This window comes from Myotis nattereri (assembly GCF_964212035.1).
Source record: "Myotis nattereri genome assembly, chromosome: 2".
Classification (NCBI taxonomy): Eukaryota; Metazoa; Chordata; class Mammalia; order Chiroptera; family Vespertilionidae; genus Myotis; species Myotis nattereri.
The window spans coordinates 9,390,375-9,408,222 of NC_138076.1; the positions used below are offsets into that span (position 1 = coordinate 9,390,375).

At 43.1% G+C, this 17,848-nt stretch overlaps 1 protein-coding gene and 1 long non-coding RNA gene across 2 annotated transcripts in view; one reads left to right on the forward strand and one right to left on the reverse strand.

Moving 5' to 3' along the window:
* Window positions 1–861: 861 nt before the first annotated feature.
* LOC308514077 lies at window positions 862–17,570 on the reverse strand. Its single transcript, XR_013995567.1, has 3 exons — window positions 16,749–17,570; window positions 15,378–15,500; window positions 862–2,769 (listed from the first exon to the last, which is right to left on the reverse strand). It is a non-coding gene; the product is annotated as an uncharacterized lncRNA (long non-coding RNA).
* LOC308514065 (cytochrome P450 4V2-like) overlaps window positions 17,260–17,848 on the forward strand; it is a 35,222-nt gene continuing 34,633 nt past the window's right edge. The window contains exon 1 of the mRNA XM_081084109.1: window positions 17,260–17,488. Coding sequence (XP_080940235.1) covers window positions 17,275–17,488 — 214 coding nt within the window. The 5' untranslated portion in view covers window positions 17,260–17,274. The remainder of the gene's footprint in view (window positions 17,489–17,848) is intronic.

The window sequence follows — 17,848 nt, forward strand, 5'->3', positions numbered from 1 at the left end:
TAAACTGAGTTGGAATGAAGGACGTATGTCACAGTCTGCAGTATCAACATGTAGATGCTGCTTTTTTAAAAAATAAGAAGATGATCAAATATCTGCTTGTGTCCCTATTACCTATCATGCTCCTGCTTGAATGAGGTAGTGATAATAAACTACATTTTAGAGATGGGTGCTACATTTTATTCAAAGAATTGATGTCAGTTTGGAATATATGTTACTATAAAAGATAAATTAGTGGGTGACTGCTTTATAATAAGTAATAAAAGAAATGGCACCTTTGAGTTAATGTCCTCCGTGTCACTCAGACTCCCTAACAAAATGATCTCTCGGCAGTTATCATAGACTGATCTTGAGTTTCCCTGACTCTGAAAAATATGTGGAAAGACCAACATATTTTGCTTAATAGAAAGGAGAAAGTGAAATCTCTTAGGACTTCCTGGGAATCAGGAAAAGCCCCAAGCATCCGGTGGGTACCCAGGAATTTATCATCTAGAAATCTCTGCAGGTGATGGACTACTGAATCAATGATCTGTTCATTGTCACAGACAACTGTGGAACATTAGTTACTGGACCAACTACTGACCTGTCTCACAAATAAAGAGATTCTTGGACTATATCTAGAAGATAAAAATCTATTTCTAACACCTCATGATGTGCTTGAAGTAAGACAGCTTCCGTTTTGTCTTTTTTTTTTTTTCCTCTAGTGATGTTGAAGGCTTAACTTGCTCTTGGATCCACTTGTTCATCTTTCTGGTTGTCCAGGGTATCTGTAGAGCCTTCCTCCAACACCATACTTCAAATAAGAAAATCATGTCTAAACACTATGACAACTTTTCTTTTTTTTTTTTTTTTTTTTAATTTTTAAATTAAATCTTTATTGTTCAGATTATTAAATTTGTTCCTCTTTTTTCCCCCCATAACGCCCCTCCTCCCAGTTCCCGCCCCACCCTCCGCCCTCACTCCCCACCCACTGTCCTCATCCATAGGTGCACGATTTTTGTCCAGTCTCTTCCCGCATCTCCCACACCCCTTTCCCCCCCAAAAATAGTGAGTCCATTCCCTTTCTATGTCCCTGATTCTATTATAATCACCAGTTCATTCTGTTCATCGGATTATTTATTCACTTGATTCTTAGATTCACTTGTTGATAGATGCATATTTGTTGTTCATAATTTGTATCTTTACCTTTTTCTTCCTCTTCCTCTTCTTAAAGGATACCTTTCAGCATTTCATATAATCCTGGTTTGGTGGTGATGAACTCCTTTAGCTTTTCCTTATCTGTGAAGCTCTTTATCTGACCTTCAATTCTGAATGATAGCTTTGCTGGATAAAGTAATCTTGGTTGTAGGTTCTTGGTATTCATCACTTTGAATATTTCTTGCCACTCCCTTCTGGCCTGCAAAGTTTCTGTTGAGAAATCAGCTGAGAGTCGTATGGGTATTCCCTTGTAGGTAACTGAGTTTCTTTCTCTTGCTGTTTTTAAGATTCTCTCTTTATCTTTTGCTCTTGGCATTTTAATGATGATGTGTCTTGGTGTGGTCCTCTTTGGATTCCTTTTGTTTGGGATTCTCCGCGCTTCTTGGACCTGTAAGTCCATTTCTTTCACCAGGTGAGGGAAGTTTTCTGTCATTATTTCTTCAAATAGGTTTTCAATATCTTGCTCTCTCTCATCTTCTGGCACCCCTATAATTCTGATGTTGGTACACCTGAAGCTGTCCCAGAGGCTCCTTACACTATCCTCGCATTTTTGGATTCTTTTTTCATTTTGCTTTTCCGGTTGGGTGTTTTTTGCTTCCTCGCATTTCAAATCATTGACTTGATTCTTGCGCTCCTCTGGTCTGCTGTCGGGAGTCTGTATAATATTCTTTATTTCAGTCAGTGTATGCTTAATTTCTAGTTGGTTCCCCAATATAACATCGAGGGTCTCATTAGTTTTCTTGTAGATCTCATTAAGTTTATCGGCGGCTTCTAAACAGTTCTTGAGAGACCTTAAAAGTGTGGTTCTGAACTCTAGATCTTCCATTGACAATTTTGTCCTGTTTCTTTGTCTCCGCATTTTGTTATGCTTCCTTGGTGCACCCCCTAGTGGTCTTTGTTCGCGGTTTTATAGTTAAATCTTGATTGTTGTAGCTAATTCCAGGGAGGGTTTGACCTCCAGGCCAAGTGGCTATGAGAATCAGCTGTGTCTGCAGTGAGAGAACTTCTGTCCTCTAGGGAGGTGCTAATCTAGCCTTTGCCTGAGGCTATCCGGCAAATGCCTCTTTGCAGGGCTTGGGCGGGGCAGGTCGCACAGGATCAACAGGGTGGGCTGGAGAGAGCAGTTATGGCAGCTCTCAGTCCTGTCCCCAGGGGCTCTGCCTCTCTGAGTCCCAGCAATGGCTGCAATCCTCGGAGAGAAAGCTGCACTCGCTCTGACCGAAGCCAGACAGACCCGCTTCTCCCGTTTGAGTCTGGGTCCCTAAAGACTCGCCCGGATCTGGAGCTCAGAGTCTGCGACTCCCTCCTGATTGAAAACGCCAACCGCGCCCTCCGCCGCCAGCCCGCTCCGCGCGCTTCGCACCTCAGAATTTGACTTCAGCGCTGCGCCTCCTCTGAGTGTCCGTATGCGTTTCTCTTTCCTCCTAGTTGTAGGACTTCCACTCAGCCAGCGTTCCAGTGGTTTTGGGTGATGTCCGTTCCGTCTTTTAGTTTCACTTTTGAAGTAGTTGTTCAAAGCAGCAAACTCCGGCGTTAACCTATGCCGCCATCTTGGTTCTCTGTATGACAACTTTTCTTTTGAAAAAAATAAAATATTAGCATCAGTTTTCTATATGGAAATGTAATTTTTAGTACAGCTTTTATGCTCATGAACATAAGTTGACTAAGATCAGCAAAGGTAGGACTCAGTAAATGTGAAGTACAATAAAAAGAAATTGCTGGTGTCTTGATTGATACCCTCAACCTAAAAGGCATCACAGATTGCATATTTGAAATATGCTACTGCATTACAACCAGAAATTAACAGAGCCCTGCAGTGCAGCAATATGCATTAATTATTTACTTAAGCATCAACTCCCTGAAAATCTAATTTTCTAACCAAACTGATGTAATGCAATTTTGAAGAATAGTTAGAAAACAAAGGAGATTTAGTGGGAAAGTGGTTATGCCTTTTTAAATATTTTAAAAAGTACAAAAAGGAGAATAAATTATTTTGTGTGGATGGAGTAGATAAATCTAGGATGGAAAGAAAGAAGTTGCAAGGAGGTGTATTTCAGTGTATAGGGACCCTTTTTCTTAAAAATTAAAATAAGATAGAACTTCCTGAGCAGAAATGGGCTCCTCTGAAACCAGTATGTTTTTTTGCAGTCAAGGTGTCCTGACAGAGAAGTCAAAACTCTATGCCACGAGTGCTAAACTGGGTTTCCAACCTACTTTTTTAAAAATTCTCACCCAAGGATATTTATTGATTTTAGAGACTGAGGGAGAGGGAGAACGAGAGAGAGAAACAGAGAAGAGGGAGAGAAACATCGATTATTTGCCACCTGTATGTGCCCTGATCAGAAATTGAAACCACAACCCAGGTATGTGTCCTGACTGGGATTTGAACCTGCAACCTTTTGGTGTACAGGAGGATGCTCCAGCCAACTGAGCCACCTAAGCAAATCTTTTCAGCTTTGTGGGCCTTACTGTCTCTGTCGCCACTGCTTCACTGTAGTTGTAGAGTGAAAGCAAGCCTCCATAATATATGAGTACATGTACATGGCTGTGGTCCAATAAGACTCTACTTATAAAAAGAAGTACTGGGCCTGATTTGTTGTGGGAATTGTAGCTTGTCAGCTGTGTTACATCTTATTTCTGAATTAGCAGCGAGCAGGACCTAGACATCAACCAACTCCCTTCAGTACTTAAATTTCAGTGTTATTAGATTCTTTGCTCGTGGCATAGGTACCATTTGCCAGAAGATCCTTTCAGGTTCAGCTATCCACACCCACCTGTTATTCAGTTGTGCAGCTAGGCAATTACAATGGAGAAAGTCCCGTTAGATGAGATTTAAGCTTCATTTGACTCCAAAGAATGTGGCATGTGATGAACATTTTTCAAAAAGGAAACCTGAGTACGAATTGTATGGCCCCAACATGAAACGGTTAATATATTCAGTAGCTGGACACAGGAATGGCATGTTCATGGACCATGTGGACAGGACAAAACTCAGCAACCGTTGGCAGAAAGCTAAAGTCAATAGCGAAGGCAAGTGAACACGGCCTGCAGAGCCCAGCAGGGAGGCTGCAGACTGGTGGCCCTTCGTCAGAGATAGGAGACCCTCGGCCCAGAAGCTCAGAAGCAGCTGTGCCTTCAGGTAGAGAATTTCTATTATTCCCATTGCTTCAAATAAAGCAGGTTTTTAAAAAATTAAGTCTAGTTTTTACATTATGAAGAAGCCACTAATTTGTTTTATTTGCCTGCCTATTTAGAAAGTGTTGAAGAAACTGGTGTTCTTATATGTGGACATATTTAAGTGTTAGCTATTTTAAACTCTAAGAATATTGACTGATTTAAAAATTAACAAATGCGCTTCAATATTTTGAGAGCTTTACTTGGGGAATCTGGAATGATATTATTGCCATTATGTACAATAACTTTATTTGTGCTCAACTCAAGAGGGTTCACAACTGTTTAGTTCCCTTCTACCAGCTTCCTTTCCATAATTATGAACAACACCGGTGACAAATGAGCAATGAACACAAGTATTCCTCTGGATGTCTCAATTTGCATCTTGTGTCGAGTCTGGGGCACTAAATGTGTAGGAAACCCATGTTCTCTATATGGTAATAGTGTGCTGAGATCCACCATCCACACACTGAAAGGAAACTCTCTGTCACCTTAGATTAAAGCTCATGTTCAATAGCCCTCACCCAGCACTCACACATGTGCTGCTTTCTCTTTTAGGATGGTTCCCTCCAGGCAAGCAGCTTATTTCATTTGCTTGTTTGCTACAGTCTCCTGTGGTGAGTGGATTATCTACAAGACGTCCAGTTTAGGGTGTGGGAGGGAAGTTAGGAAGGACCGGGCACCACTGGAAAAAGCTACTGAACAGAGAGCTTTGGGGAAGGAGCCAGGCCCTAAAAAGTCAGGACATGTCCTTTGAATGCTCAGTATTTCCCAGGCACCTCAGGGCAAGGAGCCCAGGAGTGGGAGTGCCTCTGGGTATGTGTTGGCAGAAACATCTGTTTGGAAAGGACTTCCTGCAAAGCAGCTTGAAAACAATCAGCCTTCTACAACATTAGTTAAAAATCAACTCTGTCTGAATGTTCCAGAGTGCCAGGCATTTTAAAGTGCCTGCATCCAATCTGAGTATCCTAATAGGTACACAGTACATACTTTGATTCTTATAGGCAACCTGCAAACCATTTCAAAATTGAAAGTCCCTGTTTTAAATTCAATTCAGTAAGCCATCCATTTGAATAGCTCTAGTTTCAACAAATCAGTGGTTTTGACCTTATTTCTCTCTCTCCATTCCATGAAATTTTCAGGGAATTAGGATGAGTATGGACACTGTTTCCCATGAATCCTGGTAGAGCGGTGTTTTGTCTGTGCCGCCCTTAGGGGTGGATTTGGAGTCTCTGTTGACTTAGGATGAGGGCACCACAGTGCTGTTTACTTATTTCTCAGATGTATGGCTGAAATAAACCCTCCTGGGTAAAGGTTGTGTGTTGGGGGCCAGATGTAAGCTGGCAAGGTCCTTGCACCTCCAGGGGCTAGCAAGGCTGGGACCCTTACCCACACAGTTTTCCCAGACTTGTGTGGATGGCGATTATCAGTAGAATGGGAGTAACATTTGTAGAATGAGAACAGCCTTTCATAGCTTGCCAAGAAGTCTATAACTATTTACTGAGATATGCTGTACTGAGAACTTGTCCTTCTGCTGTGTCCCTCCCTTAGAGATTAAGAGGAACAAAGAATACATTCCTCTCGACAGACCTCTGATTCAGTGTGTTGTGTATAAATAGGATTGTATAGCTAATAAACTCGCTTCAGTTCATCAAGAGAACTGGGGTCCTCCCGACCCCGCTTTCCTGTCTTTCTTTCTTTTCTCAATTCCCACCTCCCTGCCTCAGCCCGGCTCAACCCTGTCAGGCTGGCCCTGGCAGATCTGGCGCCCGAACAGGGACTGAGGAACTGGGAAAAAGACGGTGAGGAACTCCGTCGGGCTTGGAGAGACGACGTGAGGATCTCCTCCGGATAAAGAGTGCACTCGTTAAGGTAACGGAGGAGCAATTTTTTGATAATCGGGAGTAAAGCATGGGGCAATTAGAATCTAGAGAAAATGCCTTTTATGGCCAAATGCTAAAGTTTATGCTCAATAGTAGAGGAACTAATATTAATGACAAGCAAGTAGAAAATTTTTAAAAATTCATTCAGGAGGTCTGCATTTCCTTATCGAATTTAATACGGGATTATTTAGATCCCACGCATGACCATAATCAACCGTCTCTTAAGCCAGAACAAAAGGAGAAGCAGTGTGATAGCACAAAACAGGGGTCTAAAAAAGACAGTATATTAAAAAGAAATAATGTAACTTTTAAAGACAATTTAACTCCTCAAGATGAGGAGGATTTTGAGGAAGCTGCTGCTCTTTCTCATGATGATAATACAGGTGTTGTTCAGGCAAAAGAGGAGGAAGAATATTTTTCTGCTGGAACTAAAGAGGGCAGTGATATAGAGGATGTGTTGGAATCCTTTTTAGAAACATTAAAGCTTCTTGGCAAGAAAAAGAGAAGCCGCGGGGGCCGTTCCCGCCGCTCTCCGCTGCCTTGTGCAGCACCAGTTCCACTTTCCCCTCTCCAGATGGCCTTGCAGGAGGCACGAAAGTGTGGTGAGGAATTGGGCATTCACGCCTTCCCTGTTATGGAACGGGTGAATCCTCACACAGGGCAGCGTGAGCGTGCTTATGACCCGCTTCCTTTTAAAACTTTAAAAGAGTTAAAAACAGCCTGTGCTCAGTATGGGCCCACTTCCCCTTATACTTTAACCATCTTGGAAACGATGGCCTCAGAGGCTCTCCCACCTAATGATTGGAGAGCTATTGCCAAGGCTTGTTTATCAGGAGGGGATTATCTCTTGTGGAAATCAGAATATGATGAAAAGGCTAAGGAACAAGCTTCTCGTAATCGAGCTGCCCAGATTAATATTTCTTATGAAATGCTGGTAGGTGAAGGAGTCTATGCTGATACCCACAATCAAATTCAATACCCCCAGGAAGCTTATGGACAGATTAATGGAGCTGGGGTCAGAGCCTGGAAAAAGTTACCCACCTCTGGTCAGAAAACAGAGGAGCTCTCAAAAATTATTCAAGGGCCAGATGAAAAGTACCAGGATTTTGTCTCTCGGCTATTACAGGCTGTTGGCCGAGCAGTGGTGGATGGAGAGGCTGGCATGTTAATAGTTAAACAGTTGGCATATGAAAACGCCAACACTGCCTGCCAAGCTGCACTGCGGCCCTATCAAAGACAGGGGACTCTCTCAGATTATATCCGCATCTGCGCAGATATTGGTCCCTCATATATACAAGGAGTTGCCATTGCGGCTGCATTAAAGGGAACCACCATTGAAGGAATTCTTCAGCAACAATTTAGCACAGGGAAAAGTCAAACATACAAGTGTTACACTTGTGGAGGAACAGGACACATAGCAAAACAGTGTCCTTCTAATAAAGGGGTTAATAAAGGAAATGGCAGAGATCCCAAGCAACCTGGACTATGCCCTAAATGTAAAAAAGGAAAACATTGGGCAAATGAGTGTAAATCTAAGACAGATATCCAGGGAAATTCTTTGCCTCAACACCAGTTGGGAAACTACCAAAAGGGGCCAGCCCAGACACAGCAAATAACAGGGACATTGTCTATTTACCCTCCTGTCCCTGTGCTGTCTCAAGGCCAGCAGGCTGCACAGCACCCAGCCCGCCCCAGAGAGCAAAATAGATACAAGAGCTATTCCGAGCAACCCCCGGGAGTGCCGGGCTGGACCTTGGATCCATAGGAATAAGACATTCTGTCTGCCCTGGGTGCTGCCCTTGCCTACTGAAATAAACAAAATATCATTAGATTTAAAACCTCCCACATAGAGAAGAAATGATGATTTCCTTGCATTTCCGATACAGCTACAGCAAATGCCACCAGATCTGAAATTTAAAAATACGTCTGGGATTTCTGTACACGTGTAAAGAGAAAACTGGCTTAGAACTAAGGCGCGCATCGTCCGATTTTGGACATTTAGATAGAGTTTTGAGCTGAAATCTCTTTACAAATATACAAAATAAAACCCAAGACTGATTATTTCCTAATAAAAATAGCAAAATTTAACCCAAAGAAAAAAAGGATGCTGGCTAGATTCTAGCAGCAGGATTGGCATTTCCATGATAAAGAACAGTTTTTAAATACTAATAAAGAATATTAAAAGGTTAATTTCAAGGCCAAAAAGGAAAGTTAGTAAAATTGTCTCTATTAAAAGAATTTACTAAAGAATATGCCTTAAAATAATAAATTGAATTTAAATCTCAAGAATTATTAAAATATATTAATTATAAAAATCTAAGTAGCCCACGTAAAAGACGGCTATGCCCTTTAATTAAGGCTGGCTTCCCAAAGCAGTTTCTAATAGAGGAAGGGCTAGCCTCCCTTCCCCCAACAGAGCAGGTAGGCCAAAAATTTCCTGCCAGTGACAACTTTAAAAAAGAGGCTTGCTTCCCAGTTTCCCATCCTTGGTAGAAAGAATGTAACTAATTTGCATTTTAATGGTTACCTGTTTTCAGTGAATGGCACCCCAAGGCTTAGGAGTTTACTAAATTGAATTAGATATTCTGAAATAACAAAATGCTAAAATATTAATCTAAATGTCCCTCATGAAAAATCTAGAGGACAGAATTAAATCTATTTGATTATGTCAGGTATTTTTGAAGTTTATTCTTAAAAATGTTACTGATTAAGAAATACTAAATATTTAACTTGCCAGCTAAGAGTCTAAAGTTCTGGTTACATAAATTGGGAGAAATCATATAATTATAATAAAATTTCAACATTTATCTAATTGAAAAAAGAGAATAAATTCTATAATCCCAACCAAAATTTTTAAATACAAAGATCAGTTTTAATTTAATTGATATCTCTTAATAATTATAAAAGGTATATAATCTTTAAATTATAAATACACATATATATTTAATAGTTTTTTAAGTTAGATTTCAAAAATATAATCAAGGAATGACTTTAGGACATTTCATGGGCCCTGAAATGTTTTCAAAAGTTTATTCTCTCTTCTTAAATGATTTTTTAATAAAGTCAATTTAATATACTTGAAATCACATAGAAAGCTTTATAAAATAAATATTAATAAATATATATTTTAAGTTTTTGCCTCTAAGAAAGGGCAAAACAAGTTATCTTATTTTATATTTCTTAAAATACAGCAGTAGAATTATAAGATATAATTTAATATAACAAAAGCTCATTAATAATTTTTAATATTTTACAACAGCATATTAACATTTATTCCAAACAAGCTTACAAACTAATTGTTTGGCAGCAATTTAATAAGAACATGAAAGGATTTTATCCCTTCCACTGTGTGGAAGGCCCCCTGGGAAGGCACTTAAGCATTCTATATTGACCTCTCTTGATCCTTTTTGCCAAGGGGGTCCCTCTTCCAATTGCCTACAACTGTTACCTAAACTCTCTGTTCATACTGAGGTTGAAGCCTCATAGTGGCTAGTACCATAGATCTGTCTCCTGCCCAATGGCATAAGCTGGGCCCTCTCTAGAGAAGAAATCTGGGTTCCCCATGATCAATGCCGGGGCCCCGCCAGCAGGCGAGGGGATCCAAAGGCAGTTACTGGGCATGGAGGCCACAGGGGTATACGCTACCAAGGAGACAAAACTAAACCTCACATCACCCTGCTTGGCCCCGGAGGATGGCTGGTTAGTCAACGACGGGTAAGACCCCTCTGGGAGGGGCAACCTAAGACAGGCACAGTCGCAGGGGGCCTCAGGGGAGAACTTGGGGGTCAACAGAGGTGGGGCAGAGATCCTCACCACCCCAACTATGCAGGGGATTGAACACTTGCCCCTTCTGAGGGAGGTCTCCTGCCCCCATGGCTGCTGCGCTTCCCATGCCCAGCTCAGATCGGGACCCAGATAACAGAAAGAGATTTAAACCAGCCGAAATCGGTACCCAGATAACAGAGACTTGGCTAACAGCAACTACCCTATATATAAATCTAGCTTAACACCAGGAATGCTCAGGGCCTTCTCAAGGATGCAAAATAATCCTTTCCATTAATATTTACAGTATAAACTAAGATTGTTATTAAAGTATTAAATTTAACAGTAAAATAATAGTCAAGTTTTCAGATTAATTAAAACTAGCTCAAGAAGTATTAACCAAAATTTTCATTTCATGGATAAATTGCTTAACATACTATAAACCTAAAGCAGTCATATTTTTATACAAAAAATTAAAATGAAAAGTTATCAAGACTACACTAAAAAATTTCCTAAAACCTCCTAATATTAAAAAATAAAAAAAAGGGGGATAGTGGAATAATAACCTGTTAAGTAAATGATAACCTGTTAAGTAAATGCCTTAATTGCTTTAATATTTTTACTTGAAAATTAATTTTTTCATTTATAATGCTAATAGCAAGACACCCATGAAAAACATATGTGGTGTCAAAATAAGCCAAAGGAAAATCGTTTGGACAAAAATTAAAAGAATCCCAAGTCTAAATTATAGATATGATTCCTTTATTAACCTTTGGTCGAGAATACATTTGTATATTTTCAGAAAACAACTCCAAGACCATATGGATTCCTGCAACAGAGAGGAATTTTCAGGACTGCTCCAGCAACAGAATAGCAGTGGCCCCATGAGACAACGAGAAGAGAAGCAGTCCAGAAATAAAGATGGTGAAGACGCCTTATCATGCTAGCAGTCAGCAGCTGTGCATCGCTGCAAGTTGCCCAGGACCAAACCAGAGAGGGTCGGACCTGCATTGCCACCATTTGTCCACCATCCAGAACTGAAATATTACTGCTGACATGTACACATAAAAAACTGTCAGACACTGAAACATGAACTTCGCCTAAAAAACAAAGAAGGGGGATCTGTTGGGGGCCAGATGTAAGCTGGCAAGGTCCTTGCACCTCCAGGGGCTAGCAAGGCTGGGACCCTTACCCACACAGTTTTCCCAGACTTGTGTGGATGGCGATTATCAGTAGAATGGGAGTAACATTTGTAGAATGAGAACAGCCTTTCATAGCTTGCCAAGAAGTCTATAACTATTTACTGAGATATGCTGTACTGAGAACTTGTCCTTCTGCTGTGTCCCTCCCTTAGAGATTAAGAGGAACAAAGAATACATTCCTCTCGACAGACCTCTGATTCAGTGTGTTGTGTATAAATAGGATTGTATAGCTAATAAACTCGCTTCAGTTCATCAAGAGAACTGGGGTCCTCCCGACCCCGCTTTCCTGTCTTTCTTTCTTTTCTCAATTCCCACCTCCCTGCCTCAGCCCGGCTCAACCCTGTCAGGCTGGCCCTGGCAGTTGTGTTTCTAAAAAGAGATAATTTCTTCAGGAAGAAGCTATGATTTTCTAAACCACAACTCCCCTCCATCTGTCACCTCACTCTTCATTGTTCTTCTGAGCCATAATCATCACCACGTACAAATCCACTGATGCTGAGGATTAGAAGCCAGAGATGCCCAGGACCATGGCCACCACAATTTTCTTTTTTTGGAAAAAAAAAATTATATATGTTCTTGCTAGGAAAATGAAGGTGCAAGTAAGCAGAAAATGAGAAACTACATATTGCCTATAATCTCATCATTCAGAAATGGCTACTTTTAAAGGTCTTTTGTTAAATCTTTCATTTATTTTTCTACACGTGCCTACTTACACATTTAACAAAGATGTTATTAATCATAGATATTTTTATTACCCACGTTTCCTATTTATAGCTATCTTCTCGTGTGAATTTGTATGTCATATTATTTGAAGCTTAGCATTCCCCCATTCATGTTATTTTTGTATGCAGGTTTCTGCACACATATTCAGTTATTTTGGTAGAATAACCTTTTAGAAATAAGGTGGAAAGGTGTGGGTCTTTTGGAAGGTTTCATGCTCTACATTGTGAAATTCACTTCCAGAAAGGCTATTCTTACTCTGACTTTCTCCCTAGCACATGGGAGGGATCATTTCCCCACTTAGGCTGGCTAGAATATTCATCAGTTGTTCCTCTCCTGGCACCTCCTCACCTCTCTCATCTCTGGGAGACTGCGGCCTCCCAGTTAGGGTCCATGTGGTTGTGGCTGTGACCCAGGCAGGCCTGACCCGGTAAGTGCACACAGTCTGCTGCCTGAGGGGACCTGCTCAGAGCCACCGCCTGGCAACAACACTATTGTTTGCAATTCTAGAGATAATATTGATTGTTTTTCCCTTCAAACTGGACTTGAGCTATGGGAGCACAGAGAGGCCTGGGCTCTGACACGGTCTTGCCATTATGTGGAGCAAAGGCGACACTGAAACAGAGCAATCGTCTGCAGACAAATGGTGTTATGATAGGGTCAGCTGAGCCCCACGCCCAGGTCTGCCTGAATCCAGATTCCCCATGGACTCTGGGGTCTGAGCCCGTACATTTCATTTGTATCAGTTAAGTTGAACTTTGAACTAGGCTTTTTGTTTGTTTTTTTATCATTTGCAACTAAAGTCAGTACCTCAACACAGGGTACTTAGATCATTTCAAATGTTTGCTACTCTGGTGAGTAAAATGGCATCTAGTTGGTTTAACTTGCCTGTATTTATGATTCTTTTATATATATATATATATATATATATATATATATATATATATATATTATTGATTTTTTACAGAGAGGAAGGGAGAGAGATAGAGAGTCAGAAACATCGATGAGAGAGAAACATTGATCAGCTGCCTCCTGCACATCTCCCACTGGGGATGTGCCCGCAACCCCGGTACATGCCCTTGACCGGAATCGAACCTGGGACCTTTCAGTCTGCAGGCCGATGCTCTATCCACTGAGCCAAACCGGTTTCAGCATGTATTTATGATTCTTAACAATTTTTCATGTACTTAATCAGTCGCTGGTTTTACTTTCGCAAATTACCTTTTCATATCCTTCACCCAATTTATAAAAATCAGAGTCCTTTTCTTCTCCTTATTGATTATGTAATTTTTTTAAAAAACAAAACCATATAGCCCAAAGTCTATGGACACAGGGCCCAGTGTGATATAACATAACTTTATGTTATAAGATAACTTGTGTAACATTGTTTTACAGATGCTCTAAAATACAATACAAAAAGCCTCGCATCAAGTTGTCATCATCATCACCAACCTATGAGGATAAACAAGAACACTCACTAGAACTTTCTTTCTGCTTCTTTCCAAAGTTAGTATATTTCTAGCTGCCCTTACCCTTCGGCCAAGTCACCTGGCAGTTGACAAAGGCTCAGGCCCCGAATGGGGGCTCTAAGCTAACACCACTCATTGTGTGCACCCTTTCTGAGCATTGAGATGGGGAAGGTGGTAGCTTAGTAATTATGAATCAACCGAAAGCACCAGTCGCCTCAGAAGCAGGCCACTCCTGCATACTTGGCACTTGTATTCCCAGAAGCTCCCGCCTAAAGAGCTCTCTGCTCTTCCTAAATATAAACCTTACCCAAAGGCAAGCCATCTTAGCCACACCTCTGAGAGGGAGAGAAGCAATTTTGTTAGGTTGGGTGTCATAATAGAGCCCAGGGCTAGAATCCTCAGAGGGTTGGACAGTGCAGAGGGAATTTAAACTTGAGTGTCAATGAAATGCATGTGTCTAAGCTGTCCATTCCCTGAAAGACCATACAAAAATAGCCATGGTTAAAGCTGAAGCGTGGCTGCTGCCCTAAGCCATGGACAAGGTTGTTACGGGAATATCCTGTGGTTAGCGGGCAGCTGACCAGCCAGAGGGAACGCACGACTGGGGTTGGAAAGGCTTATTAAGCAGACTTTGAAGTGGGCCTTTCCAGGTAAACCCAAGAGTATAAGAGTAAAGATAACAATAATATGTGGGATGCAGGGCACTTTAGAACTATGAACAATTCCAAACAGCAAACACCTCCAAATATATTTTCAGCTTGGCATATACATGCACTTGCTTAAATTATCTAAAAATAGTCCTTGTAGAAACTGAGCCAGCACTGCCTTGCCCTCATGCCTAAAGTAATAACTGTCCAATAACGGTTAATTTGCACGATTAAACTGAGATGAGGAAGAACATTTAATATTGGACAATAAAAGGGAACAAGATGAGAAGTTCGAAAGGCCAGACCCTCATTAGCCTGCGGATCATGGATAAGTCGGTGCTGCCCTGAAACCCTGTTACTTAACAGCTTTCTTAAAAAAAGAAAAAGTCAGATGCATCTGATCAAGCCTGTCTCCAGCTTCCCTTACAGAAATCTTGTGAGAATCTAGGGGGATGTTTGTTAAGAAAATGTTTTGAGCCCTAGCCGGCTTGGCTCAGTGGAGAGAGCGTTGGCCTGTGGACTGAAGGGTCCCAGGTTCGATTCCAGGCAAGGGCACGTGCCTGGGTTGCGGGCTCAATTCCCAGTGGGGGTGTGCAGGAGGCAGCCGATCAATGATTCTCTCTCATCTTTGATGTTTCTATCTCTCTTTCCTTCTCCCTTCCTCTCTGAAACCAAATAAAGAAATATATATTAAAAAAAAGAGAGAAAGTGTTTTGAAAAGAGACCATACATCATTATTTTGAAGACATGGTATTTTCATAGCATGTCAGGCAACAGGGAGAAGCCAAGCTAGGAGTGAGTTTTCTTGGCAATAATTTATGTGCAAATTATTATATGATTTAATAAAAATGCACCCCAGTGTTTTTTCATATAGAAGTACCCATAAAATGCCTTTTAATCATAATTTGTTGAAATAGTGGCCTTAATATGTTTTATTCTGCCCCTATACTTAAAGTCATGTTGCACAGATCTTTGGGTATTCCATTGAGGAATTAAGAAGGATCATGCCCTAACCAGTTTGGCTCAGTGGATAGAGCGTCAGCCTGCGGACTGAAAGGTCCCAGGTTCGATTCCAGTCAAGGGCATGTACCTTGGTTGTGGGCACATCCCCAGTAGGAGGTGTGCAGGAAGCAGCTGATCGATCTTTCTCTCTCATCGATGTTTCTAACTCTCTATCCATCTCTCTTCCTCTCTGTAAAAAATCAATAAAATATATTTTAAAAAATAAAAAAGAAGGATCAGAACACAGATACATTTCTATTAAAAGCATTGTTTGCATTTGTTCCAAATTAACGTGTTTTTTCAATGATAATATCACAGGATGCCTACCTCAACAATATGAGAATGTCTTCTTCAGAGGCAGGGATGTGACCGCCATGTACACCCTGAGCGCCCATCACTGCCAGGTGATGTGCACCTTCCACCCCAGGGGTTTGTCATTCAGTTTTCTCCCTGCAAGTATAAATAACGGCGCAGATAAAAGGTAAAAGGTGATATTTCCTTATTGGGGAAGCCAGTCATTTTTCAAAATGGAAGCAGTTGTGTGCAAAGTGGTGCAGCATCTCACAGGAGTATGCTTCTCAAATTGGGTTCAAGGAATCACCTAGAGTGGATCTTACAAAAGGAATTTCTTAGGCTGAATCCCAGACCTACTGAATGAAAGTTGCAGTGGCCTGGAAATCTTCATTTTTAACAAGTGCTGCATTCACTTAAAGTAGTAGAACCTAGTTGTTTTCAATCAGCTTCCTCCTACACACTCCCCACTGGGGATGTGCCTGCAACCAAGGTACATGCCTTTGACTGGAATCGAACCTGGGACCCTTTATCCCCGGGCTGATGCTCTATCCACTGAGCCAAACCGGTTAGGGCTCACTTACTATTTCCTAAACCTTTTCCATGTCAGGACAGATGGATGACTTAAAAAATAAAATCAGTTGGAGAAAAGCCTTAAGCATGTTTCTCTCTGCCCAGAAGAGGCCCTGCAACCAGTACAAGTGCTGCCAGTAAAACGCAGGGAACTGAGCAAAGTAGGACCAGGGCATTTCTCACTATAGGTCATCTTCCTTGGCACCTTTCCGATCACTATGGACCTGCTCCTAGAGAGGGACACTCCTAGCCCAGCGCCTCTGCAGGAAGGATCCTCTGTAGAAAAGAGAACCAGAGTCAGGATTGGGGTCCCGCTACCTGAAGAAGGAAAATTCCTAGTCAGTGAACACAGCCATGGGCAGAATTGGGGCATCCTTCTCACCATCATTCCCTTTCCCTTCCTTCCATAGGCTCAGTGGTTTGTCTTTTGAGAGTTACTTCATAATTACTGTTCCTTTTTCCAACCCCCACTCTGCCAGCATCTCTTATCTCTCCCACTTCCAGAGACCTTGCCCTTTATCCTCTCCTACCCGCCCCGAGGATAATTTGGAAACCATTGGGATCACAAGAGCATGATTCAGCTCTCCCGTGACCTGATGACGAACTTTACCTGCTCCCTCAGGTTGGAGTCCCAGGTCAAAGTAGGGAGCTGCTCTGAATGACCCTGATGCTCAGCCAGGATGCACCCACCTCCCGCGCGCAGCCAGTCCCAGGAGAGAGGACACTACAGGTTGCGCAAGGGAGCATCATGAGGCCAGGCGCGCAGCCAGGGAAAAACTAACCCCAAATCGAACCTCCAACCCGGCGCCCCTTTAATTCCATTCTAAAACGTACCGCTCACTCCTGTAACGGAAGTCAGCCCACCGCAGCCCCAGTGCGCCTCTCCATCCTGAGTTGCCCTAAATTGCACCCCATTCTCCGCCCCACGCCACTCAAGGGCCTCCGTGTCTTCTCAGCGCTCTCTGCCTTCAGACTCGGGCTTCCAGGCTTTCGTTTCTGCTGGAACCAGAGGCCCGTGCGCGTTACTAGGCGTCTGTCTGCACAACAACCCGGCGGTGCTTTCCTCCGAGTGGGGGAGGCTCCAGCCCCGTCCCCAGGGGGCAGGGCGGTCCCAGCACGGGAAGCCCCGCTTCTGGGCGCCTGGGCTGCTGCCTACGGGTTGCGGGAGGAGGGAGAGGCGATTGGGCCGGGCGCCACCTCTTCCCCCGCCCGCCTGGCCCGCTGCGCCCGCCCCCGGGAATGTCGGGACTCCTCCCAGGGCCCGCACTTGAAAGGCAGGGGTTGGACCCCTCCCTGGCCGCAAGCACCGGGCCCCAAGTTTCTGTGTCTCAGTCGCCGCACAGAGCCGACCGCTGGCGCGATGGTGGCCGTGTGGCTGGTGCACGTCGGGCAGAAGCTGCTGCTCTGGGGCGCGCTCAGCGCCGTCTCCCTGGCGGGCGCCACCGTCGTCCTGAGCTTCCTGCAGATGATGGCGAGCTACGCGCATAACTGGCTGCAAATGAGGCCCATCCCCAGCATTTCGGGCGCCTACCCCTTCCTGGGACACGCGCTGATCCCGAAGCGAGGAGGGACAGGTAAGGGACTGCGCGCCCGGGCCAGCTGCATCCCCGCCATGGGCTGTTGGGCCCCTGCAGGGAACCGCCCGCTTCCCCGCCTGGAGCAGCAGGACTGGAGCTGCAGGCTGCTGGGTGCGGGGCGACTCTATCACCCCCTGGATAATGGGTTCCCAGTTCCCTCCAGTTTTCATTACATATAAGTGCAGTGTTTCTAAACTCCCGTCCTGCCTTTTCTCTTCTCATTTTCCCAACTCCTGGCTGCTGCTATCTGAAAACACTGCCTGTAGCCCTAGCCAGCTTGGTAGGGTTTGATTCTGGTCAAGGACATATACCTGGCTTGCGGGCTAGATCCTGTGAAGGGCGTGCAGGAGGCAGCTG